The 26,498-nt window shown below is 38.7% G+C and overlaps 1 protein-coding gene and 1 long non-coding RNA gene across 2 annotated transcripts in view; both read right to left on the bottom strand.

Annotated features, from left to right (window-relative positions):
* LOC136444726 (glycosyltransferase 1 domain-containing protein 1-like) overlaps positions 1-22,766 on the bottom strand; it is a 28,522-nt gene extending 5,756 nt beyond the window's left edge. Inside the window, exons 1-13 of the mRNA XM_066442430.1 lie at positions 22,701-22,766; positions 22,030-22,181; positions 21,476-21,624; positions 21,049-21,154; positions 20,535-20,586; positions 20,323-20,359; positions 19,994-20,077; positions 19,597-19,698; positions 19,408-19,457; positions 18,986-19,029; positions 18,707-18,827; positions 18,431-18,529; positions 7,660-7,792 (exon numbers count right to left, since the gene is read on the bottom strand). Of these exons, the coding sequence (XP_066298527.1) occupies positions 7,660-7,792; positions 18,431-18,529; positions 18,707-18,827; positions 18,986-19,029; positions 19,408-19,457; positions 19,597-19,698; positions 19,994-20,077; positions 20,323-20,359; positions 20,535-20,586; positions 21,049-21,154; positions 21,476-21,624; positions 22,030-22,097 (1,045 nt within the window). The 5' untranslated portion in view covers positions 22,098-22,181; positions 22,701-22,766. The remainder of the gene's footprint in view (positions 1-7,659; positions 7,793-18,430; positions 18,530-18,706; positions 18,828-18,985; positions 19,030-19,407; positions 19,458-19,596; positions 19,699-19,993; positions 20,078-20,322; positions 20,360-20,534; positions 20,587-21,048; positions 21,155-21,475; positions 21,625-22,029; positions 22,182-22,700) is intronic.
* An 869-nt stretch (positions 22,767-23,635) lies between these two features.
* Positions 23,636-26,484, bottom strand: LOC136444719 (uncharacterized). Its single transcript, XR_010757310.1, has 4 exons — positions 26,251-26,484; positions 25,568-25,707; positions 24,838-24,951; positions 23,636-24,271 (listed from the first exon to the last, which is right to left on the bottom strand). It is a non-coding gene; the product is annotated as an uncharacterized lncRNA (long non-coding RNA).
* Between the last annotated feature and the right edge of the window lie 14 nt (positions 26,485-26,498).

Genomic DNA, 26,498 nt, shown 5'->3' with positions numbered 1-26,498 from the left:
TCTTCTTTTACTACTCCTTCATGAGGCTGAGGGCTTCAAGCACAGTGCCTCATTTAGGGTTCCTGCGAGGATCGATCAACTCACTGCAAAGGACCCCAACACTTTTCAATAAATGTGGTGGGTTCTTTAAGTTTGTTGGAGGTGTGGCTCTTCGCAAACACGGGACCTCCATCTAATGTCCCACCCGAGGGACATCCGTAACATATTATGCGATACAGAGATACTCATTTTCACCTGGGTGAATTTGTGTTAAGTGCCTTTTTAAGGGCACAACATCGGTGTTGTCAGAGGTTTGAACCCAGAACCTTTTTATTCTTGGGCAAACACTCTTACCATTACGCCACACAATGCCATGCAAACTTTGCTGCGGTTTGTCTGTTCAGTCTGTTAGCTGGTTGATACATGTATCTGGTAGTGGGTTCATTTTGCCTCAAGGGAGAATAAGTGACCAAATTTTAGGCCAGATCTGGATTTAGATGCTGCAGGAAATTATGTAAAGTCAATTTTGGCTATTGTGAGATGACATGGTTCTGTATGGATCAGTAGTTTTGGCTGTGCAAGCAAAACAAACCATCAAGATTGTTAAGATGATAACGACCAAACAAAAGTGGTCTTACTTTGTACTTGTTGTCGTCAACAAATGATGTAGGTCCTTATCAGATGGTGTGAAATAGTTAACTGTGTTGTTGCCACGTTTTCTGCAGATGATATTCTATGTGAAATTCTGGGTCTCACTTTATGGAATTCATGACTGTATTTACATACATAGAAGTATAAGGCACATTTATTATTATATTCCCCTTCCAGTGGGAAGGGGGATATATTGTTTTTGCTTGCCTGTTCTTCTTCTTCTTCTTCTTCTTCTTCTTCTTCTTTCTTCTTCTGCCAAAAACCAAGTAGATGTGCGGTGGTAGCTTTACTAATGGTATTGCAGTAAGTTGTATGTACCTTATGTTACATGATACGGATGTTATATTTGAGATGTAGGTACTAATAGGACAGGTGAATACACATGACAATAAATTATGCTAATGAGGACCTAATTTGCATAATCTATGCATAAACTTGTATTTCCCTTACCGTAAAAGCTGCGGATGTCATCTTTGAGATGTAGGTACCTTAAGGTAAGGTGAATACACCTGGTCATAAATTATGTTAATGAGGACCTCATTTGCATAATTTATGCAGAACTTGTATTTCCCTTACCGTGAAAGCTACGGATGTCATATTTGAGATGTAGGTACTTTTAGGAAAGGTGAGTACACCTGGCCATGGATTATGCTAATGAGGACCTCATTTGCATAATTTATGCAGAAACTTGTATTTCCCTTACCTTAAAAGCTGGAGATGTTATATTTGAGATGTAGGTACTTTTAGGAAAGGCGAACACACCTGGCCATAAATTATGGTAATGAGGGCCTCATTTGCATAATTTATGCATAAACTTGAATTTTCCTTACCGTAGAAGGTACGGATGTCATATTTGAGTTGTAGGTACCTTTAGGAAAGGTGAATACATCTGGCCATAAATTATGCTAATGTTGACCTTATTTGCATAATTTAGACATAAACTTGTATGTTCCTTAAATTTTCCTTACCGTAAAGCTACGGATGTCATATTTGAGTTGTAGGTAGCTTTAGGGAAGGTCAGAAAACCTGCCCATAAATTATGCTAATGAGGGCCTCGTTTGCATAATTTATGCATACCCCTTACCGTAAATGCTACGGATGTCATATTTCAGATGTAGGTACCTTTAGGAAAGGTGAATACACCTGGCCATAGATTATGCTAATGTGGACTTCATTTGCATAATTTAGGCATAAAGTTGTATTTCCTTTACCGTGAAAGCTACGGATGTCATATTTGAGATGTAGGTACCAATAGGAAAGGTCGCTCTGACACACCTGATCGTAAATTATGCTAATGAAGACCTTGTTTGCATAATTTATGCAGAAACTTCATAATACCCTTACAGTCAATGCTAAGGATGTCATATTTGAGGTGTAGGTAATGGAAGGGGAATATCCTGCATTTTCCCGAAAATGTTGCCATTCTAGTTTTTGGATGGTTTGTTTAATGCAAAAAAAAGCAAGCAGAATTTTTGTTAACAAGCTCGGGTCCTTGTCTATGCTATATATGCCCAAAATGTCTTTAATACAGGTTTCTATGGACCAATTTTGGTGACAGCCTACTTCCATTCAGACAATATTATAGGGCAGTTCAGGGAACAAAATGTAGCCATTAAAGGGGAATTTGGGTCACTGGACTCAAACCACTAACTTAAACACTATTATAATTCTTCTAGACCTTTAGTGGGTAATGGCACCTTACAGCATGGTAATTTGCAACAGGGACATGACATGAATGAATGAAGAACCAATAATCACATGTCTGCACACTACCATAATATGATAATTCTTGACATTTTTGCAGTGACAGCAAAGTCATTACACCAGAAATATATGTTATGTTTTTTAATATCACAGTTGTTTCAACAGCGAATTCAAACTGCAAACTCTTGATAATCATTGTGCCGTGAAATTCAAGTGCTGTTAATTTTGATGAATTTACAGTACTAGTATGTGGAGCTAAATGCAAATATAGCATATAATTTCTCTTAGCCAGTCAATCTGCTTATCAACTGGCTGGTGATTGACAGTCAAAAGGGACAGCTACATCAGGACATGTCTTCTGCCATCCTCAGTTCCAGTTCCCCTGACAGGATCAAATAGGCAGATAGCTATGATTTTGCAGTGCCAGTAAATTAAAAAATGCGTGATCCACAATAAGGTGCTATCTACATTGCATCAATAGGATGGGAATAATTTTGAATGAATGGGTGGTGCAAGGTGTAGGCTGGGAGATTTGAAGGGAGTGTGTCAGCTGATACCCTCAGCTTTTTCATTACTGGAGGATCCCTGAATGGGTTTCCATCAAATAGACGCATTTCATTATGCCATTAGATAAAACAAAATACTGTAAATACATTTAAGTTTGCATGTTTTTATTTCGCGCTAAGGCCAAAAATGGAGTGTCCGCAGTGGTTTTAAGTTTGCGTCAGTGCTATAGTCACATACTTCTACAGCAGTGGATAAAAATGTTTGAGGTGGCTTCAAATTCCCAGTGAAACGGTCGGCGCAAAAAACACGAACATAAAACCACTGCCAACATGTCTGCATTTACACTTTTTTACAGTAAGCTGTGTGATCATCAAAAGGACAATGTATTTTGGAGTAACTGTTAAAAAGATGACTTTATTTTCAGTTAACACCTTTTCTGTTCATAAAAACATGATGTTAACAGCTTTTTTGTCAAAAAGCATGTTCATCCATTCTACACGAGTATGGTGACATCATGATTTCATGTGCACAACCTGACTGTACAAGTTTCCCATTGCGTGAGGTCACCCTGGCAAATAGAATAATTTTATGACACTAAAACGACTTTCTTTTGATTTATCATTTCTATGGTGACAATAAATCCACAGCTCTACCTGCTCCCTACATTATAAGAGGCACCAGGTGCAACTGAAACAGTTTCCCACCTGACAGTACCTCAGAGAGCCATTAACGGTCAACAGCACCCATCTGTTTTCAGAACATCGATGGGTCAGGCTTCAAAAGGGCATCCCACCAGCTGCAATGGTTTTCTTTTACACAGGAAACCATAGCCTTTTGGAGCAACACTATGGTAAATCAAAGTCTTCTGCATGCAATAACTAACGCTTTGATATTCATGTACATCAAAGTCTTCTGCGATGGAGATCAAGACTTTGATATTTCAAAGAAAAGGTGATACATGTTGTACATGTGCCATGGCAATATGTTACATAAACGGTGTTTCAAAGATATAGACACATTTAGGTTGACAGAACAAGTAGGTAACAGGTTAAGACTAGCCTGAGTTTAATAACACGTCTTTTTGTATGGATGCGGCAATCAAAATTTTGTTACAATGACAGATTACTGACATCTTAGCCAATCAGATCATATCTCTTAGTCAATTCAATTTCTTCATGACCTAGTCAGTTTCTAAGCCCGTCAAGAACTTGAAGAAGGGAAAAAGCAGTGACTGGCATAACATTTATTTTCTGAATCTACTTTCCATGGAATATTTCAGAATCAAAACTCTACAAAAGGTTGCCTGTACCATTTAATTAAGAAAAAGCAAGTACGAAATCAATGTTTTGAGATGATCTAACCCACAAATTCAAATACCCCTGGTACACAAAATAGGGGCTTCACAAAATCTAGTACCCTTAAGCTTTTGGATGACTTATAGACTGAATTGACATTCAGAACAGGACAGAGTCTGACAGACTAATTATGATATATTATTCATCACTTTTAGAAAAACACGCTAAAACCTACTCTAAACTTTCCAATGTTTTCTTACTGAAGGTTGTAGGAACATCCCTGTCTGAATGTATGTCATGTCTTCAGGGCGTGATCTATCTTCTCTGAGTGGCTGACCCAGTTTTGCCTGCCAGCTCAGTGATGAGAATGCTGATAGGCCAAGGACAGGCTTAGGACTCTAAAGATGGGATGAAGATGGACACTTGTGATTGGATGGGGCAACTGACCTTGTTACATTGTCTCCCTGCCCTACATGTTTTGTACATGCATAGTTTTACCTCATTTTCAAGCCTTTCAGTCTATTGCCATGCTCAATTGTAGGATTCAATGTTTTGACAGTTGGAACTCTTTATTACCAATCAATATCGAGGTTAAAAGCCAACCATCTTTCATAAATGACTTCAAAATTCAATTACTGCAGCCCAATCCCTACATGTTTCAAACGTGCATACGTCCTTTTGAAGTCTTTCAGTCTATTCCGATGGTCAGTTGCAAAATTTGGAACTTTTTTATTACCAATCAATATCCTGGTCAAAGGTCAACCATCCTTCATAAATATGGACTTCAAATTTCAATTACAGAAGACCGGACTGATATTGCAGTCAGACAACGTTTCACTTGAAGTCACTCCAGTAGCCATTTACTAGCAGCAGAATCTGACGTAAACCATCCCTGCTTGGGTTTTCAAGGTAAATATGATCAAAACAAGTGTTCTCCATGTGATTTGACCATCCAAAAGCCTCCTACACAACTATAATGGTAGATAACCCTATTCTAGCCTGATTTTATCGCGCCCAAAGGGCCCTCTGAATGATACATGTAGGTCCTCAAGTAGCTTGATGACACCAGGAAGTAGGGGGATATGGCAATGATATGAACTGACATTCAATCTTTCTAGGAATCAGAGCTAGTTTGACCTTATGGCAGCTATGGGTTGCTGGTTCCAATCAGAACTATTCTGTTTTTTGATGTGTTGATGAAGGTTAGACATCCAGTAATACGATACGCCAAAAATAGTTGCTGAAGCAACTGGATAAGATTTTTACAAATTTTATCCAGTTGCTTGAGTAACTATTTTGGGCGTATTCTGTTTTTTATCTCCATGAAAAATGGAGATATAGTTTGGGGTGTGTCTGTCTGTGTGTGTGTGTGTATGTTTGTGTTTCCGCACTACTGTAGACAGCATAACTCCAGAACCTCTCCTGATATTTGGTATGTGGGCGGGTGTTGTGAAGCCGAAGTTCAAGGTCGATTTTGGGCCCCCTGGTATGTGACCTTGGTACTGCAGCAGAAATTCTTTTGACCTGGTTGTGCTATGGTCTTGATTTTTTGGTGGCAGAAAGCTTGTTGGTTTTGTGTGAGTTTCCAGTATACGTATTGTGACTCCCATACTGGCTTCTCATTGATGGTTCATTTTATTGAAAACAGTTCATCCAACTCAGAGGTCTATGTCCAACAAACTGAGAACAGAGAGAGCTTGTGTTACATTAGACTACACCTATTGTAACATCCATCAACCAGTAAAATTAATCTTCACCCCTCTGGTGACCTTTCCACCTTGCAGCAGAGGCTATTGTACTGATGGGTTTGCAAGATACATGATGTAACTGTTCTTCCTCCTGGAATGAAAGGCTCTACTTTATGTCCTATAAACATAACACTGGTGATATCTTTTATATTGTAAACATAAACTTTGAAACTATCTTCTCAAAGATCAGCACTTGCAACACACTTAGACTTTACTACATGTATCTGCCAATGACCAGCCATTGGCAGATATTTTATGGGGTATGCCTAAACACCTCACCCGACCTCACCCGACCTCATCCGAGTCTAAAATGCAGTGTATACGGGATAGGGACATTATTTGACGTTCTGGATACGTTAGATATGCAATTATGAATGCAAACCAAGCAGCAAACTCTAAGTATTTACCAGTTTTTATACGCAAAGGGAGGTCAAGACGGCCGGCGCAATGAATACACACTACGTGCGTGTATTCGAGGCTGAAAAACACTTTGTGTACAGTTGTGTACATTTATTGTGTACATTTATTGTGTACATTTATTGTGTACAGTTATTATGAGTGGATTGTGTTGAAAATGCAATTAGTACCCACCGTCTTATCGTCCTGTCGGACAAAAATAAATAAAAAAGGTATGAAAAACTTCCCCATGCAGACCCCAACAGTGACTTTCCAACATGGCGGCCAGAAATCCCTTCTATCTCGGAAACGAGCGGAGTAACTTATAAAAACTGGTAAATACTTAGAGTTTGCTGCTTGTTTTGCATCCATAATTGCATATTTAACGTATCCAGAACGTCAAATAATGTCCCTGCCCCGTATACACTGCATTTTAGACTTGGATGAGGTCGGATGAGGTCGGGTGAGGTGTTTAGGCATACCGTATTTTATGTTGATGAAGGTTAGACATCCATGTAATAAGATACGCCCAAAATAGTTACTCAAAGCAACTGGATAAAATTTCGAAACAGTCAGACGTTTCAGATACAGTAGCATCAGCTGTCTTTCGTCAGTGACTAAAGGAAAGAAGGATATCTTTTACAACTAGAAGGCTCAGACAGTAAATGAAAGTTTCTGAGGCCATGGCACCTTTGTTGCAGTTCCTTTAAGGAGGCTTTTAAGAATCACACTGTCAGCTCCAGGACAGTCTTAAGACTGTCTGAGCACTCTGTGCTCTAAATCCACATAACAGCTTCTAGAGAGGTTTGCCAACCTTTTGGATTAGTACCCCATGAGTGATAGATGGACGTGCCAGGGGTGATATTACATGGTGCTTTACACTGGCTTTTAGAAGGCAAACCCAGGCCCTCAAAACTCTCTATCTATGCCCGGTTTATGTTCTGATATTTTATTGTCAATACTTGAATGTCATTTTAATACATGTACAACAGCAAAAATTTATAATCAGTCTCATCAAAAACTCAGTTGAACTTCATAGTGTCTTTTCTGACTTTATAGACCTACTGACTTAATCAATGATTCACTGTCCAATCTCAAACTCTTGACAAGACGAAGAAGAAGAATTCATGCCACAATTCACGTACATTTATATCTCTATATGTTTAACATCTATATAACCCATCCTTTTGCCTGTGATACAATAGATAAATAAAGGCATGTTTAAGACATATCATCTGCAAGATAGAACATTCAATTTTTAATGATCATTAAGTACTATCAGAGGTTTGACTACATAAGACATTAGAGCGATTGATTCTAATGTCTTGATTATAGTCAAACTTCAGATAGTAATCAATGATCGTTCAAGGCATACTTACTAATTAATCTGCAATACGTCTGCTTCTCTGCTTCTCCTGAGTGATGTGTGTTGACATAGTCTTGTGCCTTTGCTGTGATTGTCTTACGGAGTTCTGCATCACCAAGAAGGCACTTTGCTTCACTCACAAACTCCTGAGCAAAGACAGAAATGTAAAGCTCAAACTTAGTGCATTTACTTTCCTCTGACTATATTCAGGCATTTTTTGTTGTATTAAAAAGGAGAAATGCATTAAACATGCATGTCTCTTGCTTCAACATTTTACAAAGAAGCCCTCAGGACCAAAATAGAAGGAAAAAGAGAAGAAAACAGTATTTTCATAGCTCGTACTATAGCCCCATAGGTTTATGTATAATTATGATATAAAACATGTCATTGAAAAATGTTACAAACCATTTGCTATTTTGAAAACATTTCATGACTTTGATCCCTGCAAAAAAAACAGTGCCATGATAGAATCAAAACTGCCTTAGAAGAGAGACCACTCAGGAGACCAGTAAAATTTGGTCTATGTGGACAGGTGGTCACTCTAGATTGTAGATTCTCATTGGCCAGGTGGTCTTTATGTAGATGCAGTCACTTGTACAGGTTTGATTTATGGGGTAGCAAGAATTGAGCAGTAAGCAACTCAAAATCATTTCTAGCTAAATGATTATATATATTTTGTCCAAAATTCACACAGGCTCATTCCTTCTGGTGACATTTAATTCCACCCACTGCAAGCCACAGGCCAGTTACAGTAAGTGAGATGCATTACTGTAGTTTGAATTTCTTTCAGACATTTCTTATTCATTGCTTTGCAGATAATGATCAACTAATCCCCAACGGAAAGATACATACATGTACATGCATCAGATCTTGCTTTTGTAATAAAACCCAAGGCATATAATAGCTAGACATAACTCAATGTAATATCGCAAAGACAATCTTGTTATTGTACATTTCTCATACTTAAGTATTTGTATGCACCACTGCCCTTTTCCAGGGGGGACGATAGAATTGAGAACCTTGATTTAGCAGGGTTAATACAAATGTTGTGGAAAAGACTCTGATAATGTTCACTGTGACAGGTGAATTCTTATCTATCTTCCATTTGGATCAACCTGCTTTCAACCCTATTTGCGAGACTGACTTACCTTAAGGCCAAACCATGTAATTTGTTGGTTGTTGTATACAAGAAAAATTTGCTTAACAAAATGAGAAAGCATGAGGACCTTCTGCTGCACTCAGCGTTAGAGACTGAATACCAATTCAAGATAAAAGGTTTCGGGATGTCCTCTTGTTAAATTTTCACTTTGAAATGTCTGAGAAACAAGGAAATAAAATCATATGGCCTTATAATGATGTACACTGCTTTTGTTGCACCTTGCTTAGAGTCTGCTGTCATTTCGCTTTTGAAATATATGATCAGGCAAAAGTAAGGCTAACAATCTTCCTCAGTATCCGACTTATGACCTATCACGTACATGTAGGCTGGATCTGTCCATGTATACACGTACAGCAACATGACTCCAGTTAATCCTTGTTTGCCTTTAAAAAATGACATTAATCAAAGCTGGCAGAAGTCAGGTTCAGCTGAAGGACACTGCCATGTACAATTACGTACTGGATGGATTTAACACAAAGGCAAAAGTTCACATGGTGACAACATAAATGTCAAATTGGTAATGGCAACGACTTTAGTTACAACTGCCTAAATAGCTTTGACATTTTGTTGTATTCCATTATACTCAGTTAGACTCTGAAAATAGCTTTTATTTCCAATGTTGTTAGAGATTTGGTGATGAGGATGACCAAGAGGCAGAGGTGGTTGAAATGCCTGCTCAGAGGTGGCATTGATGCCTATCTGGCCAGGAATTCTCTCTTACTTTCATCATAAAGTTCAGCAATAACAGCACATATTCTTCGACTCTTGCCACCTTTGCAGACAGCCTTACTGCATACAGACTGCATACAGAGTGCATGTAAAATCATGCTGACAGTAATGCATTTCTGGGATGGACATGATATGAATATCAAACATGTTACATTTTCTTACTCTTTACTGAATTTTACTTTACCAGTAATAATAAATAACTGCTGCATGAGGAGTATGTAGCACTACATGCAGCTACTATGTACAGAATGAAAACTGGAACATGTTACATTTTTATGTACATTTTCTGTGGAAAATCTAAGGGCATAAATTGATTTCCATGTAGACACCTAAGCCTAAAAAGGATGTCTTACCATAATGTCCTGAACTAAAAGGATACTCGACAACAGCATGTTCTCCGTGACATTTAGCTGAAATAAGAGAGATCCATGCTCTGAACCTAGACAACAACTTATATGTTGATTTACGTCGTCTACCGGCTGCTGATAAAATGCCTCATAAATGTTGCTGCATCTATTACAGCAAACAGCTCTGAACTTAGCGCATAAAAGTTTCATGTACGGTTGCTGAGTGCATCCTCGGGGCAAGTGTCATAAAAAGCACCTTTATTGCTGTTGCTGAGGCTTCTCGCTGACTACTAAAGAATAGAATCAAAGGGCAACACAGCACATAAAAACTTGTAGGTGGGCAATGAAATGGTACATGTACATGTCTTTGAGATGTTTCTAGAAGTACCATGCCAGTTTATGAGCAAGATCAGCAGTGGTACCTAAAAACTTCTGACTCCAATCTTTTGAGAAATTTAAGAAAAATCATTGAACAGTACTACCAGGTACTAAATTGTATAGTTCAGTTCAGTTCATCCTCAGTGAGGTGACACAAGTGTCTCCACATGTTCCTGTATAGATAAAGATCAATTACCCTGTACCATACTTAATGTAGTTCTTTAGCTTGAAAATGATATAAAAATCCTACAAAACTGAGAGGCCTATTGAATTCACAGGTAAACACATTTGGCACCTGAAAACTTAATTTTCTGATCCAGAAACAATGTCCAAATGTCCTCTACAATGCAATTATCACTTTAGTAACGTTATCTGTCCTGTGAGCTGACAAGTCCAGTAATTTCCCACTTTCATTAGGGGCAGCAAAATATGAGCCTTTATCCTTTAGTCATTCCCAATTTCCCAGACAGTAAGTTCAAGTATCCCAGACTAATTCAGCTGCTGGAAGGGAGCCAGGTATCCAAATGGGAAGTAATTTCAGTTTTTATGTCAGAGGAGAGGCCCAAAGTTGTTAAAGGTAATTTATAACATTGGTCAGAATGATTGCGACCTTGAAAAGTGAGACAAATTTAATGAAACTTGGTCTTGCTGCCAAAGTAAGGATGTATCAAAAACCCAGACTTCCATGCACAACTTAGCTGTCCACCTGCCTAACCTGGTATCCAGGCTTGTACAGCTTCGGCCTTTGTAGGCATGCCGGGGTGTGACTGTTGGGAGCAGAACAAAGCTGTACAAGGCTGGACACCAGGCTACAATTTCACCATCATCTGTCATCACAGGTGGGCGGGGTAAGACTTTTACAATTTCCCAAGGCCTGCCAGACTGTCATTGTCATCAGGTCAGGTGTAGTCCAGGAAAATCATGTGAAAAAATAATACAGTTTGACAGATGAAAATGATTTCCTCCTGACAAATATATCATAATTCTAACTTCCCAATGCAACCTCCCCCTCCCAATAAAGAAGAATGAATTCAGCCAGCTGCTGGCTGCAGTCTGGTGATGTAAGCACTTGATGTGCACACATCATATTCCACAAAATTCTATATACATCTGTGAGTGTGAGGATTTTAAATTAAAATTATAGAGATGACAGTTTGCAAGAAAATTGAATTAAGGGCTAGAATAAGAATACTCTACGTGGAAGACTATAACAAGGTCAAGACAGAAACTGCATTTAGTATACAACTATTATTCAACTATGGACAAGCAAATAAAATATAGCAATGCACAAGGTGGATGAAGAACTCTAATCACATTCTGGCCCTCTCCAACATTTGCAAATGGAACGCCCTCACTACATTTCATCTTTACCTCTGTAACCTACATGTACATGTCTTCAGGTCAGCCTTACAGAAAAATAGCAAATGGATGAAGATATCCCAGTGACATAATTCTTTTATTATCCCCAAATCTGGCCTTAAGTCACAAACTGAATTTAGTGGCCATAAAGTGCAATGACTCTGATCATGATAACTCAAATGAAATTCCAAAACTTCTTCCGGCATATTCCTATCACATATGTCAAGAATCATTTCTTCAAAATCAGGTTTTGGAAAGAGTGAAAAATTAGGTCTAAATAGACGCAATGGTGGACAGTCTCCCATGCAAACAGAATAAAGTAAATCAGATCATATCAATCATACACAGGAGATCTCTTTAGGGAATGGGGTGGGAGCACAATATGGTAAAATGACATGGAAATTGTCAAATGCCATTTGCCTCATTAGTCTGGCAGATTTAATTTATAATGGCATCACTAATTCAATACAAAGTAATCCTGCTATATGCATGCAGAATTACAGTGAGAGTGAAAACAATTTTTTTACTCAGACTCCTTTAATTAACTGCCATATGATCATTTACAAACAAATTGAAGCCAACATTCTAAGATCTGTAATAACTTTACCCATATCCAAAAAGACTATTCCCGTATGAAAAATGGTATAACCCAGCCATATATCTAGAGGTGCACTAGTTGTTCAACCCTGGAATAATGCATGTCATTTAGAAGCGACTCACGTATAACAGGTGCCACCAAAGGGATACAATTTTCCAGAATGGATCAGATTTTACGCATTGGCAATGCTTCACCTGTGATTTGGGCTTGGGGCTCCCAACCTCAATAAAGGGGCTTTCAATATTTAGAGAGGGGACACGGTTCAGAGTATCGCCTCTTGAGGCAGTCCGCATTGATTTTTTTCAGAAACGGGGGAGAAATGCATGGAATTCCGTCGATAAATGGGCATAATGTGCCAAGAGGATTGGACAAATGCTCTGAGTGGGATATTAGGAAACATAGTGGCAACCAAATGTCAAGTCTGTAAAGCCGAGAAGGAAAGTGATGAACTATCTGTGTCAAGACAGATTCATATTAAGGACTGCACTCTGTAGCAATTCACAATCTGACTCTAGTAGGACGGATTGATTTAATACAGGATGAAGGTCTTGACATCATTGTCATAATGATAAACATTCAAGGATTTTCTGTCAATGATGGTTACATTATTTTATTGTTAAGGTATCAAAGTGAAGACATGGCAGGGAGAAGAGTCGCTGTATCAGTTCAACCCTGCCAGTGTCTGGGCTGATAACATGTATCAGTAGACTTTATAATTAACCATGGCACTGTAGGATGAATATTGGGGGGGGCGGAGGGGGGATTATTGTTAGAGGCAAGGGGGTGAAAAATGGGAGCTAACTAGAATTAGAGGGGTAAATGTATTGAATGCTTAGAAATAAAAATTTACAAAAAAGTGTTTGACATGTTTTTGCGTTTCGGCGCATGCGCGCCGGAACGCATTGTCCTGGCTTTTACCTTCAAGCAAGGAGGAAGGAACCAGGGAAGCTTGGTTCAACACTGTGTCGCACACAATAAGACCTTATATGGCAATACGTTCTCAAATCCTTGTATAGCCGTTGCCTTATATGGCAAGAGAGCACGAAAATGCAGGCAGGCTAGATTTGCATGTGACACAGGACGGCGAACGCATGTAACTGCTACAACTGTTCGGAAATATCATTGCATTGTGGTTTCGGACTTTGATATCCTGAAAAATGACCATATTACATCTATTCCACAAGATTGCAGAAGAAAAAAAATGATTTCGTCAAGAAAACGACCAAAAATCGGCATAAATGATACCATATAGTGAGGTTATAGCATTACGTCCAGAGTGAATAGTTACGTACCGCAGCTTGGCCGATCTGGCAACGCGAAGCACTTCGGACCCAGAAGATCCGGGTTCGTCTCCGTGCATGGATTTTTTTTTTCTTTTTAGATATTGAATATCAAAAATATATATTGATATTATATTAATCTATCAATATCATATTTATGAATATCATTTTTTTTCATTAATAAATAAAGAAATATTTTATATTTGTTATTTTTAAATATTCATTTAATATATACAAGGCCTTTGTCTTATGAACAGGACTTCATAGATTCCAAACCCGGCATTCGAATTTTTCTGTTCATTGTAATGGAAAATACCGTGCAGCGGCTCCTATGCGCGGTAAGATGATTCTTGCAAAACACTCGCCACTAAACTTCTATCCTCGATGTAAACAGAGGCTCTTGATGTTGTTTGCAAAACAGCGATTCTTTGTTACAGTAGCAAATGCTCCATTGTTCAGTATCGACTTCATTCAGACAACACGGACGTGGAAAGTGGCGCCCCTCGGCACAAAACTATGGGAATTTTCATGAATTTTAGCAAAATTACCCAGGAAAATAAGGAAGAAATGTTGTAAATGCGGAAACCAGAATAATACGGATGAGGTAGCTGTTGATTTGTTTGACATTTGGTAGTCATTTTAGATAGAACCTTAGCTGTTATGAACTTCTATTTCACTTAATTACCATAGTGCTGATGATTCAATGGTGCTTTTTCAAATTTTATGTTTTATTGCGTGCCATGTACATAATTACATTGATAGCTTTTATAATGAGCCTATTATACATTTTACAAATAAGTACAAGTTGTAGGCCAAGACCAGCTTTTTCAAAAGCACTTAAGTTAAGTGACGTAACTTCAAAATTGCTTTCCCCAATCTGCCTTTCTCTATTAAAACAGTACTCATTTCCCAAAATGACAATTTTTCTTATAGACTGAACAGCCCTTGAGTGACTTCCTCTGGCAGATTTTACTTCAAGTAAAGGGAAAAGACAATTCACACTTATAAACGTAGCCGAAACGCCAGCTTTTTTTAAAAGCTCTTGTTTTACTGAAACCTGTGTGTGTGTGTGTGTGTGTGTGTGTGTGTGTGTCAACTGATGCCAGTTGATATTCTTCAACAAAAAAAATTCACAATTCTCAACCTCTCTATGCCCTCCCACCACACTATCACTGTATATGTAGCATGACATCAGGGTGTACAACCCTTCGCCCACCCTCTACAGCCTGTGCCTCACCTCTGATACAGTGCAGCACCCAAGCAATTTCACATAATGTATACACATTGGCCCAATGGCCCTGTTTCTAAACCGTTAATATTCCGCGGTGTTGTACGATTTATGAGAGGTCACGTTCCAGTGTGACCCTTCGCCTACCCTACCATGACACCACCATCCTGATGAATTACTACTAGCTAGCACAACACCATCCCTCGCCAATGTTAAGAACCTGCATAGGTTTAATAAAGAAGGACTGCTATGGACTTAAGTCTATGTAACACAAACGCTCCGGTTTTGTGGTACCAGCCCTTCCCGGTGGAATCTGTGGCGATTACATGTACGTATAGACCTCTAACTCGAAGGAACCAGTTTCAAAAAAATGAACCACCAATGAGAGGCCAGTATGAGAGTCACGGATAATATGAGAACTCACGCAAAACAGGCGAAAGAGGACACTTTTGATTGGAAGCACGGCATGAAAGCCCATGTCAACCATCAGTTTGAATTTTCAATAATTGAATTTCATGTCATTTGATAATGTTGCCATATCAGGAATGCCTGATTCCCCTGGTTTACAGATTTTTGTCATGATCTTGCATCTAGACTAAAGCTTCATATTCATACATGTAGGGCTGCTATAGGGGTGGTATTGAATTAGGCTACTGTGGACAGTGTCTTTCACTATCTTTCTTCAAGCCTGGACAGTGGGGGGAGGGAGAGAGAGAATCATTACATCGTGTCATCCAATAGACTAAATGCATTATTCATTTGACACTAAAAAAAGAGGTCACAGTGCTCCAGTGAACTGTAAATTGCCCAGGAGGCCTGCAAGAAACACATAGCATAACAGCATTTTATGACAACCATAAAGAAGATGATTGCAAACTTCAGGACATTACATTGAAATTAAAATAGGCTCTAAAAAGAAGATGATTCTTAACATGCTTTTTTTACAACTAGAAAATCTTTTTTTGATGAAAGGTAATAAAGATGAGAATTAATGTTTCATAAAAGTCCCATTTCATGGCATATTACACAGATTAAGAAACTAAGCTACAGCTATATAAATAAACTTAATTGTATTGAAAATCACATTGAATTTTATAAACTGAAGAGGTACATTATGAATGTGTGCATCAGTTTCTGCAGCTGCATGTAAGAAATGAAATGTTCCCCCTCCTAATATTGAGCGTTAGCTAACAAAATGGATGGTATTATGGGCAGGGGTAATAACATCCCCCATTGGCGATACTCAATTCCACCAGCGTACGTCAAGGGATTGGAGGCTACCCTGGGGAAGGGGGTGGGGGTCAACATTTTAAACAATTTTATTCCATACATTAACTACTTACAATTTTTATTCTTGGTTCATGATCTGTCTAACATTTACATGTTCATTTGTATGTAACACAATATATCTTTATGGGTGCAGTTATAAGCAAATATCTCTAGAGGGCTTCACTGCACATTTCAAGACACAAAAGAATTGTGTAGATATATGTCATGATCATATTCTGGAAATCCTGTGTGGTACAACACTACAAATTGCAAGATTTTACGGCTTTATCATAGACCATGGCATTCTTTAATATCACACATATTACAGAATGTAAAAAAACATAATGTCCCCCTTTTGGGTTATGATAGATGGGCAGTAAAAGCCATAATATTTTCAATGCATGCTTAAGTTGTCATTTGTAACACTTTTAATGTTTGAATTTTGATACACTAATGTCTAGTTTAATGCCACACTTGTAACTTGAGGCAAAGTTGGCATAGGATTCTATCAACTGGTAGACCTTTACCAACCATGGCAGTAAACTAATGCACTAATGTAACATATGCTATAGATTCTTCTTCTAAAAGCTTTATGAACATTGTCTTAAGCCCCTATCTCACTACTAGACCCGCGGTACGTTGGTGACCTTGCTGCTACCTAGCAATTTGACAGCACGCTTAATGAATTTCGTTGATAAAAAAAACAGAATCTTTTTAGGCTTTTATACTTGAACGTTTGGCATGATGTTCCCAGTATAAAGTCAAGGGTAACACAAATCCAATTCAGGACGCAGCGAGGCCACCAACATGCCACAGGTCCAGTGAGATACAGTTTGTAGGGGCTTAAACATTCCATAACAGCACATTACTAGTTCTTAAGCTGTACAGTGGTACAGTGATGAAAAGGCCTGAAATAGTACACCGGGAATAATCAATAATGTACATGTACCAACTTTATGTATTGTATATTATATGGTGGTTCTTATTTTATTAGTGTAGCTGATGCTGCTGGCAGTGCAGTTGTTGTTTAAGCATGGTCAGGTCCTTTGTATGAAACTTAACAGAGATGTACTAAAAACTGATATAAGAGTTATTATGCTGGAAGTTGGGTGCTATAGGGCTGTGAGAGACATGTAGAGGTGGCTACTGGCCAAAATACACAGTGAATCATATTCCTCACAGATGCACTCTTACACTATTACTGAGGCAGTGGCATTTTGGCAGCTAGCCACATCTACATGTAGCTCAAGGCACTATAATAGCTTAGTAGTGCTGACAACATGCAGTACGATGATACATAAACAATTTGTTACAGAAGCCATTTTGGTGGTACTTTTTCATATTTTGTCATACCAATCTTAAGTCTTAAAATACAGACCATTGAGGACTCCTACTCCTAGAAAGGAATTTCACATGGATTTCTTGTATGGCGTGACCATGAATATCTCATCAGCAACCCCTAAACCCCTTTGATACCCTCACAGATTGCGAGCAGTAAAATGGGCCAGGTTGCAGAGCCTATGAAATTGATTTCCTGTCAATCACCCTAAGCTGGTAATGGACAACTCTGAACTCCGAAGCCCTTTCAAAGTGGCGCGTATATTACAGCAAAATTTCCAATATGGAGGGACCGTTCCATTGTAATGGGTAGGGACATCAACTGGACATGAACATTTGTATTTTGTAGCCAAATCAGTAATATATACACATTAATAGCTTTAGATGAAATGTCATGATATACCACGTGTGTAAAAATGAAAACAACAGTGCATTTACATATCTCACTTGCTATGAAAGTCTACCATTAACCAAAAACACAATTTTCCCCTTTGGCTGAGATGTAAATATTAGATGCAAATTGAATGAGATGTTTACATAATGCTGTGACAGTCTTTTCAGAACCCTCATTAATGTGATAGGATGTGTCTTAATCATTCATTTAAATCCATACATCTGTTAACTTGTGTCGACACATCAAGTCTATATAAATAAAGCTTTTGAATAGAAATGAAGATGAAATGTAATGTCTGAAATTGGCTCTGCATAAATCAGGCACACTCACTCACTCACTCACTAGACAATACAATAAAAAAACCCAGATGGGACATTAAGTCTGTGTTTATGCTGTCAAACTAATAAGTCAAATGACTCAAATCATTTGACATTTCATTCAGATATGACGTTACAGTATGATGACTATACAATGTACATTGTACAAGTAATTTTTTTAGATACAGCATTGAAATAGGATTACCACAAAATCTACTGCAGTAATGGTACTAATTGGTAGATGGCATCCATGTATGTACATGCAAAATCAATTTCAGAGTGTGGCAACTTTTCGGCATCAAATTTGAGCATTCAGGCCACGAGAAAAGTCCTGCAAAACTTGATGATAATTCTATGTTTCAGTCTCTATGTGTTCATCAGCACGTACCTGAGGACTGTTGAACAGAAGACCTGTCTCTTTGTGTGTGATGATAGCAGCATTGCCAGCAATGTTCCTCGCTATCACAGGCACTCCCAAACACATGGCCTAGACAGGACATACATGTACATGTAAGAGGACATTTGATAATTTAAAACTATCTCAGAGCTTTATCACAACTTACGTCTAGAAATATAAATACAGTGTATATACAGAGAACTCTGACAACTGGCAAAATTTGACATAATATCAGAAAGAACACTTGAAGTACAATGTAACTTTCACCTCCAAGATGGCCCCTGACATTCCTTCACTGACTGAGGAGTTGACCACAGCACAGGAGTGCAGCATTAGTGTGTGGAGGTCAGTCTGCGGTATGGGGGGCAGCAGTAGGATGCCTACACACCTGCGAGGGGAGGGGGGCACAGATATTACATTACATTACAGTACATTACATATATATACACATTTGTCATTGATTTACTGCCTATCTAAACTTTACACTGCAACACATATGAACGTTTCAGTATAAAAACATATTGTCAGTTCTCAAGAATTGGGTACCTGCAGATTTCACCCTTTACTTTCCTTGCATAGTCATGATTCATCTGAAACAAACAAAAAAAGAATAATCACTTTCCATTTGAAGGAGAAATATGTTTAAGTTGGAGAGAGAGGAGAGCCACACCACAAATATGTTAAAGAACCCACCACACTTATCAACAAGAGTAGAGGCACATGTATTCCCAGGATGCCATGGCTAAAACCAATCATTTTTAAATGCATTTACTTATTGAATTAAACTGTCCCTAAGTAAGAGAACTATTCTGGTGTACCAGACATGTGATACAGATACAAATAATGTAATCTATTCCAAAAAACAGTTACTCAAGCGACTATTTTTTGGCCTATCTTATCACCTGGATGTTTATTCTTAATCAACGTAATGTACATTTGTAATTCATTGTATTAAGGAAGTTTCCTACCTCTGGTCCCACGACAATAAGAAGTACCCTGCTGTCTTCTTTATGCCATTCTGTAATGCCAAAGAAATGTTAAGTTTGCATTGTATTGTAAATCTGGTCCACTTTTTGTACAGGTAGTGCTCAATAGCTCCTGCAATGTTGCATCAATATGTACAAGTGTTAAAGGGCAGAAATCAATCACTGCCTTACCAGAAAATACCTGCAGCAGGTAAATTGGATCCTTCACTGGTCTTAGTCCACATACAAGTAGGAAGACTTTTGTGGAGTCATTCAAATCATCTGTACAACCACCTGGAAAAGTCAAAGAAATAACATTTTAGGAACAGAAACAGATGTATCAAATTCAAATCATACCATGTTTTATTGATTCTTTTAAAATATAACGTTACATGTGTAACACATGCAAAATACACAGTGTAGCTATACAACACTGTTTCTTCTTATCTGGAGTCACAAAATTGTGCTTTTACACAAAGCTGTGATAGAAAAATTATAGTGGGAGCTTGCAGGTGTAGCAGACCAGAATATGCCACTGGTCAGAATATACCCAGGCATATTCTGGTCTGCTTCACCTGTATTGACTTACATGAGCATGAACCAAACTCTGCAGCTCTGTAAGGAGTTAAGATGTCACTGAGGCAAGACGATGAGGTAGCATATGTACAAACACCTGATATTAGGTGAACAAAAGGAGTGTGTCAACAAAAACATGCATTGTCAAACAAAGTAGCATCTATAGCATAATGCCACTAAGCCTTAAACAAAGGCCTTCTTGCTCTGCCAATATCTGCTTGAAGATCAGGTCATTGGTAGTGACTTTCCAAAAGCTATATGTTCTAACACTTCAAATAGAATATAAAAGAAGCATATTTATCTTTGTAAGTATTATTCAGTTAACTGAAGTTAAACACAAACCTTGAGGCTGAATGTGAATCTTGTCAACAACATGGGGCTGAAAGTTAAACCACAAGTAAATCATCTGATTCAGCTGTTGACATTTTTCAAAATTTCTATATCAGCACTTGAAATAATGCAGTGTGTGTATAGTGAATCATTGTGCCCTAAAATAAAGCATTTGTATTGAAATGGATTTCAAGGTACAAGATAATCTAATTACCTGTACTCACCCAGAGGTTTAAGGCTTGTTGTTTTATCTCCTTGGAGAAACACACCAGAAATCTGAAGGTCAAAGTGCAAGATTTGATAAAGAACCAAATTGTAGAAACAGCTATGGGGAGAAGGAAATCTAAAGATCCGACGCAAAGTCTCAACAAGCCAATTCTTTGAAGATCATAACCTAGAATATCCACCTTGAAGTACAGCCAGAAGTTACCCATCTGAGTAATGTTCATGGTTGAAGTGCGTAGAGATAGCAGTTCAGTTCGAGATTATGAGTATGTACTATAACAGCAGGCAGGTAAATCAATGCACAGTGTAATCACTAACTGAAGTACTACTACATTTTCAAAGTTTACCTTCTAATCTGGCTAATATGTGTGTGGTACATGTGTATGGCTCATTTTCTACTGCTGAATGCAAAACATACAGCAGACATTTTATTCCCTTTCTTTGCATCTTATCTAACCCCAAATGTTTTTGAGAGAAATTGTCAATCAGATATTGAATCACCGATGTCCTTACCTGGCCCTGTTGACAGTAGCAGTCATGAGGTCCATACTTTCTGGTATTGCCGTACTTTCATTCAGATCAGTCCCTCCAAACACTAGTCCAAATGGCACTGGACAGTCTGCAAACAACAGTCAAATCATATCATAAGATATATCAAAGATACTGGAATCGGATTGCCACCTAAAATACCTCTAACAGTATTACCATTTGTAAGATGATAAATAATTCTATATACAGTTTACAACTACCGGTATGCAACACTTTTACAGTACGCATTTTTGAGAATTATTTAAAAGAATTAGCAGTTGATCATGATATGATACTTCATTATTACCCGTGGTGTGGATGAAGTATATGTAATGATGATAAGGACAATTCATCAGAAACTTTGATGATTACATAACTATAAAAACATTCTAGTCTACATATTTCTGCTCACCCCTGAGAAGATGCCCTGTCCTGTAGGCGTTGATTCCCATAATGCACCTGATGTTGTTGTTGCTGATGAATTCTAGCAGCTGTTCGTGCCCATCAAAGTCGCTGATACACTTTCTGATACACCTGTGCCCACCACTTTCTAAAAAAGTCCTGATGTGATAAAAAAATCCTAGTTTCCACTTTGAAGAAGAGGGAAAAGTTTCAGACCGAAAATTTAACTTTGCAGTTAGTTAGTACCAGCACCCGACAACAATTCCTTTTAGTTTTTGCTGTCTTGACCCAATTTTCTTCAAGAGAGCATTCCTTATATCATCATTATATATACTGGGTGTGTGCTACGTTTGTCAATTTTCCTCTTCTATTATAAAGAATCTCATCCTGGACTCAAAACATTGTTGATCCATACTTCTTTCATATCATATGATAAGCTGCTGAAGACTGGAGGAGTGAAAGATAGTTTGGTTTCCAGGACTTTTACATCATAACTTACAATCAAAACAAAATATACCTTTTGAGATATACTGAAAGATCAGAGTGCTGTAATGTAAACCTTACCTTATTCTCTCAGCTGTTACCAGGTTCCCTGAACACGGGACGCAGTAGGCCAGGAGCAGTGTTGTCATGGCTGGTTCTTACATCTCTGACTTACTATACTGGACATCCAAACAGTCTTGATACCTTGATACCGCATTAGCTTCTCCATTCACCTAATGTAGACAAAATACCAATATAGTCTTACAGTTGTCCCGTCCGTACCCCCTTAGTGACCCATTACATAAAAGACCTGTATCACTGTAACCGAGAGGCGTCGTGCAGAGACCTTATAGAATACTATGCCCAAAGTATGTACCTTTGAACTGCCCACATCAATTTTAATGTACATTAAAGTTGATTTTTGAGCCTCAGTGACACCACTTTGGTACACTCAATTGTGAAACAGCCGTAAGCTCCTAAAGTTTCTCTAATTAACGCTCTATGTTAAACTGTGTCACTGTTGTTACATTTATAACTCACAAACACACACAGTTGACGTTTTGTGGCCATGCATGCTACAGAAATCAGTTTAACTATCATGATCAAGATTTGTCACATATGTGCACAGTTAACTCCATAAAGACGATCAAGAACCCGTGACAGGCTTCAACACCTCTTTAGCCTTCCATAACGTCCTAGAATCAACCTGTGGGAGTCCTACTAACCCGCTCAGGTTGGAAATTAAAACTTACCAGAAAGTTTTTGGTCTAGATCCGCCATGTTGTCACTGGTGCACTTTGACCTACAATAGACGAGTTCACTTCTCTTGGAGGGGTGGAAATTTAGTGGGAATCTTTTTTAACCTCATATTGAATATGAAACTATCTTGTGGGAGTGCTTATGGTGGAATAATCCATACTGCTATTTTAGTAAGACGTCAAACATCCTGCTACAGGTCTCGCTTGTCAAAGATTTCTCCCTCTCAATGTCAATAATAATCAATGGCTTTCACTGTCCTTGGTACTGAAAGCAGCTTCCATTGAGAAATATCTAACATCTACAATACATAATCCTGCCAGGGTACATAATTCTGCCACCTTGAAAGGATATGTCCAAACAGATCTCCAACCCAACATCCCCCAGTATTATGCACTCCTGTATATCTAAACTGTGCAAACCCGGGGGTGATTCACCAGAGATCTCTCAAACCCACTGTTTTTCAAAGTGGTGGATTTATGTAACCCAGCAGATTAATGTTAATGTAGGTTATCCAATTTTAGCAAGGGGATTTCTTTTGAGGGTTTGTTTTCCTAAAAAGAATTATCCTCTTATGGACCTAAAGCCTTGAAAATAATATATATTCATATGAAAGAACATGAATGAAGTGTCTTCTTTGTCCTTGTTATGAAACATAAGTGCCTAAAACAAGTTGATTCTTTTTCTTTTGCCTTTGAAGAGATGACATGCTTTCTTCATGTTTACAAAATATGTGACCAACAGATTTCAGATCATTTTGTATGGTTTGTACTCAAAACAAGTAATCAGGACTTTCAATTGTTAGAGATAATACAAGATGAAATGCTTAATGATAAAAATAGACCTGTCCCTGTTTCTTTCCCCCTAGTTTTGCCCCTTCTCCACATGATTATGTTTTTAACAAGGAAACACTTGTAACACACACCACCACTAGAGAGTTAAACATGATTTATTTGTTTTCTCTCAGGACAAAATACAGGTTTATTTACTCAGGTATCATCTTGAAGAGTAGAGACCCACCCAGTCATGGTGAAATGATGTACACAATCTTGTTACTGCATTGTTAGCTTACGAAAGTTGGTGAGCTTTAAGACACAGAAATTGACATAGGAAGAATTCCAATGGTCCTCCAACATATACTGGTAGTGTGTAGAGAATAGAGAATGCTCTTGGATATAAACTTCGTGTTAGTTCTAAATAGACATTTACATTAGGAAATCTGTAACACTGCAACATGATCTTAATTACTGCTACAAATGTTATTGGGAGAAAATCTACCCAAATTTTCCCTTGGTCAGAACTCGACTGGTTACATGAAACATAAAAATAGAAAAGTTTACTTGTTAACATGTACAACTTTTTCACTAGCTCTACTTGCTTAAATCTACACTATGAGTACAAGAACAGGGTACAAAAGTACAACAGAGTGGTCCAGAACGACGACAGAGTAACGGTGAGCTATGTTTGGTGAGCTGGTCATCGGGGAGAAGCGAGGGGGAACCTTTCTGCCTCTCCTGTCATCAGCGCTCGGCCAAATGTGAGTCACAGTCAGTCTGTCTTGTCATGCCTGATGTAGAAGAACCATACAACAATCAAATAAACAAGGTGTGACTAGTTATCACATGCTGGTTTCATTCCATGTACATTTGTAATCATAATAATGGAGAGATTCAAGTCCCTCCCCATGCATCCTAGCAAAAGTCCTGTCTAGTAGAGAACTTTTTGTGGTCAGTGAATTTCCTGACTGACTACATGTAGCTAGGAGGGCCTGCATGCCCCTTTTACGTAGAGCGTAATGGGCCATTTTTATTTTACGTAGAGCGTTGCCGACCACTCCATAATTTAGCGTGGAACGTAGGGGGGGCTTTCTGAATTTAGCGTAGAGCGTAGGGAGGCTTTCTGAATTTAGCGTATTACGTAGCCGGCCCTCCAAAATTAGCGTTGAGCGTTGTCGGGACCCCCCCATGCAGGCCCTCATGTAGAAGGAGCATTTAACCAGTACTTTACAATCTCTTTTGCATCAGTTCTATTTTCTTGAAAAATATAGACTTTTAACAGTTAGCCAAATGTTTTGTTGCAACACGTCACATTTAAAGACAGCTTTGTAAGAAAGAAAGAAGTGTTTTATCATACCTGACATCTCTAGCCTTTAAAGGTCCTTGTTAATGGCATCCACCACCACACTAGGTTCAGGGAACTTCAGCTTGCGGGGTGGACCCTTCTTAATCCCTGTCCACACTAACATTTCTGCAAACAATCAAGAATAAAATTTTATGAACAATGTTTATGATAGCAAACAGTCAAAAAAAGTAACTACATGTACAAACTTGTCCATCAAAAGCTCACGAAAAGCTCACAATGCAAAACTATTATAACAACAATTTGATAACAAAGTTACTTATTTACTGATCGTGATCTAGAAATTGCACTATTGAAATTCAACTGGGAAATGCTGCATGGTCTGCAAGTTTTCCTTACAGATGAAACACAAGAGGCAAGTAGAACAGTCTCCTGGCTCCCGGGATTCCAACCCACACCAGCCGCCAGATCCCGGTGTCAATGCCATAACCGCTATGCTAAAAGGTCCGGACCAGTTAGACTGGTCAGTTAGCGGCACTTGAACACCATTGCTACACTTCTCCCCTTTTTCTTTTCAAGATTTGTCCTCGAATCTCTGAGTTTTTATATCCCCATGCGGCACATTTTGCCATTACTGACTGGGCCAGTGTGGGAACCACTGAATCACAGAGGCAAGTAGAACAGTCTTCTGGCCCGGGGATCGAACCTGGGCCCAACAGCGCAGAGCCCACGCACGCTAACCACTAGCGCTTGAACCCACTGTTACACAGATACTGACACTTACCTTCCCCATCGTCCTTTGTAACTGTACACTCAAAGCTCTTGGAGCGTCCCACTGCCGTCTCCACGACAACGGTAGGGAACTCCGCCCGCAATGCCTCAGCCAGCTGGTCAGCATTGCGCTTGTACACACGTCAGCTCTTGCTGTGAGGGCAGAAAGCTACGAAAGTTAATAAGACCACATCATTTCATACCTTCACAGCAAAACATAAACTCTAAAGGAGATACCTGGCAACGTTACATATGCTAAGGTTATATACTTTCAAAACAAGACACTCTGCATCAACAACAAAAGGTACAAACACGGGCATAGTTATTTCTTCCATGATTTGTGTTGGTAATTTTGACTTTAACCAGTTCAAATGCTGCATTTAGAATACATGAAGTGGTAAAAATGAGGTATAATGGCAAAACCAAATGTAGGTCACACTGGCTGATAGGGGCGGACCAGGATGTATGATGGTGGGGAGGAGGTGTACTTTTTGGGGGGTCAGGACAACACAAACGCTCGCGGAGTTTCCCTTTCCAGTGTTGAGCTGTTCAATTGAGTTATTTTATTTTGTAACATGAACCTTATTGTATGTGAAACTGAGTTAGTATGCTGTGTAAAGGGGTGGCGGACCGAGGGACATCGATAACTGATCCGTCCCTCATGAAGTGAACAATAGAACGTTTCTCTCTACAAACCAGTGCTCGATTTTCACTCGGAAGGAAGCTTTTCCCTCAGATTTAGGCTTCTTCGTTGCCGGGGCAGCTGTAGACGTTTCCACCACAGGTTCATTTCCAGTGTCGGTGTCTCCTTTCGGAGCTGGCGCCTCTTCTTTTGCAGAATCCGCCGCTCTTTTCTTTCCACGAGGAGCCATGTTTTCTTTTACTCGCCACACGTGCGGTCCGTGGATCAAAAATGTCTCCTTGCGGTTCGCAAATATATTGCA

The sequence above is a fragment of the Branchiostoma lanceolatum genome, chromosome 1 (genome assembly GCF_035083965.1).
Source record: "Branchiostoma lanceolatum isolate klBraLanc5 chromosome 1, klBraLanc5.hap2, whole genome shotgun sequence".
Classification (NCBI taxonomy): domain Eukaryota; kingdom Metazoa; phylum Chordata; class Leptocardii; order Amphioxiformes; family Branchiostomatidae; genus Branchiostoma; species Branchiostoma lanceolatum.
Note: the sequence above shows the minus strand (reverse complement) of the source record. Positions and strands in the feature narration are given on the sequence as shown.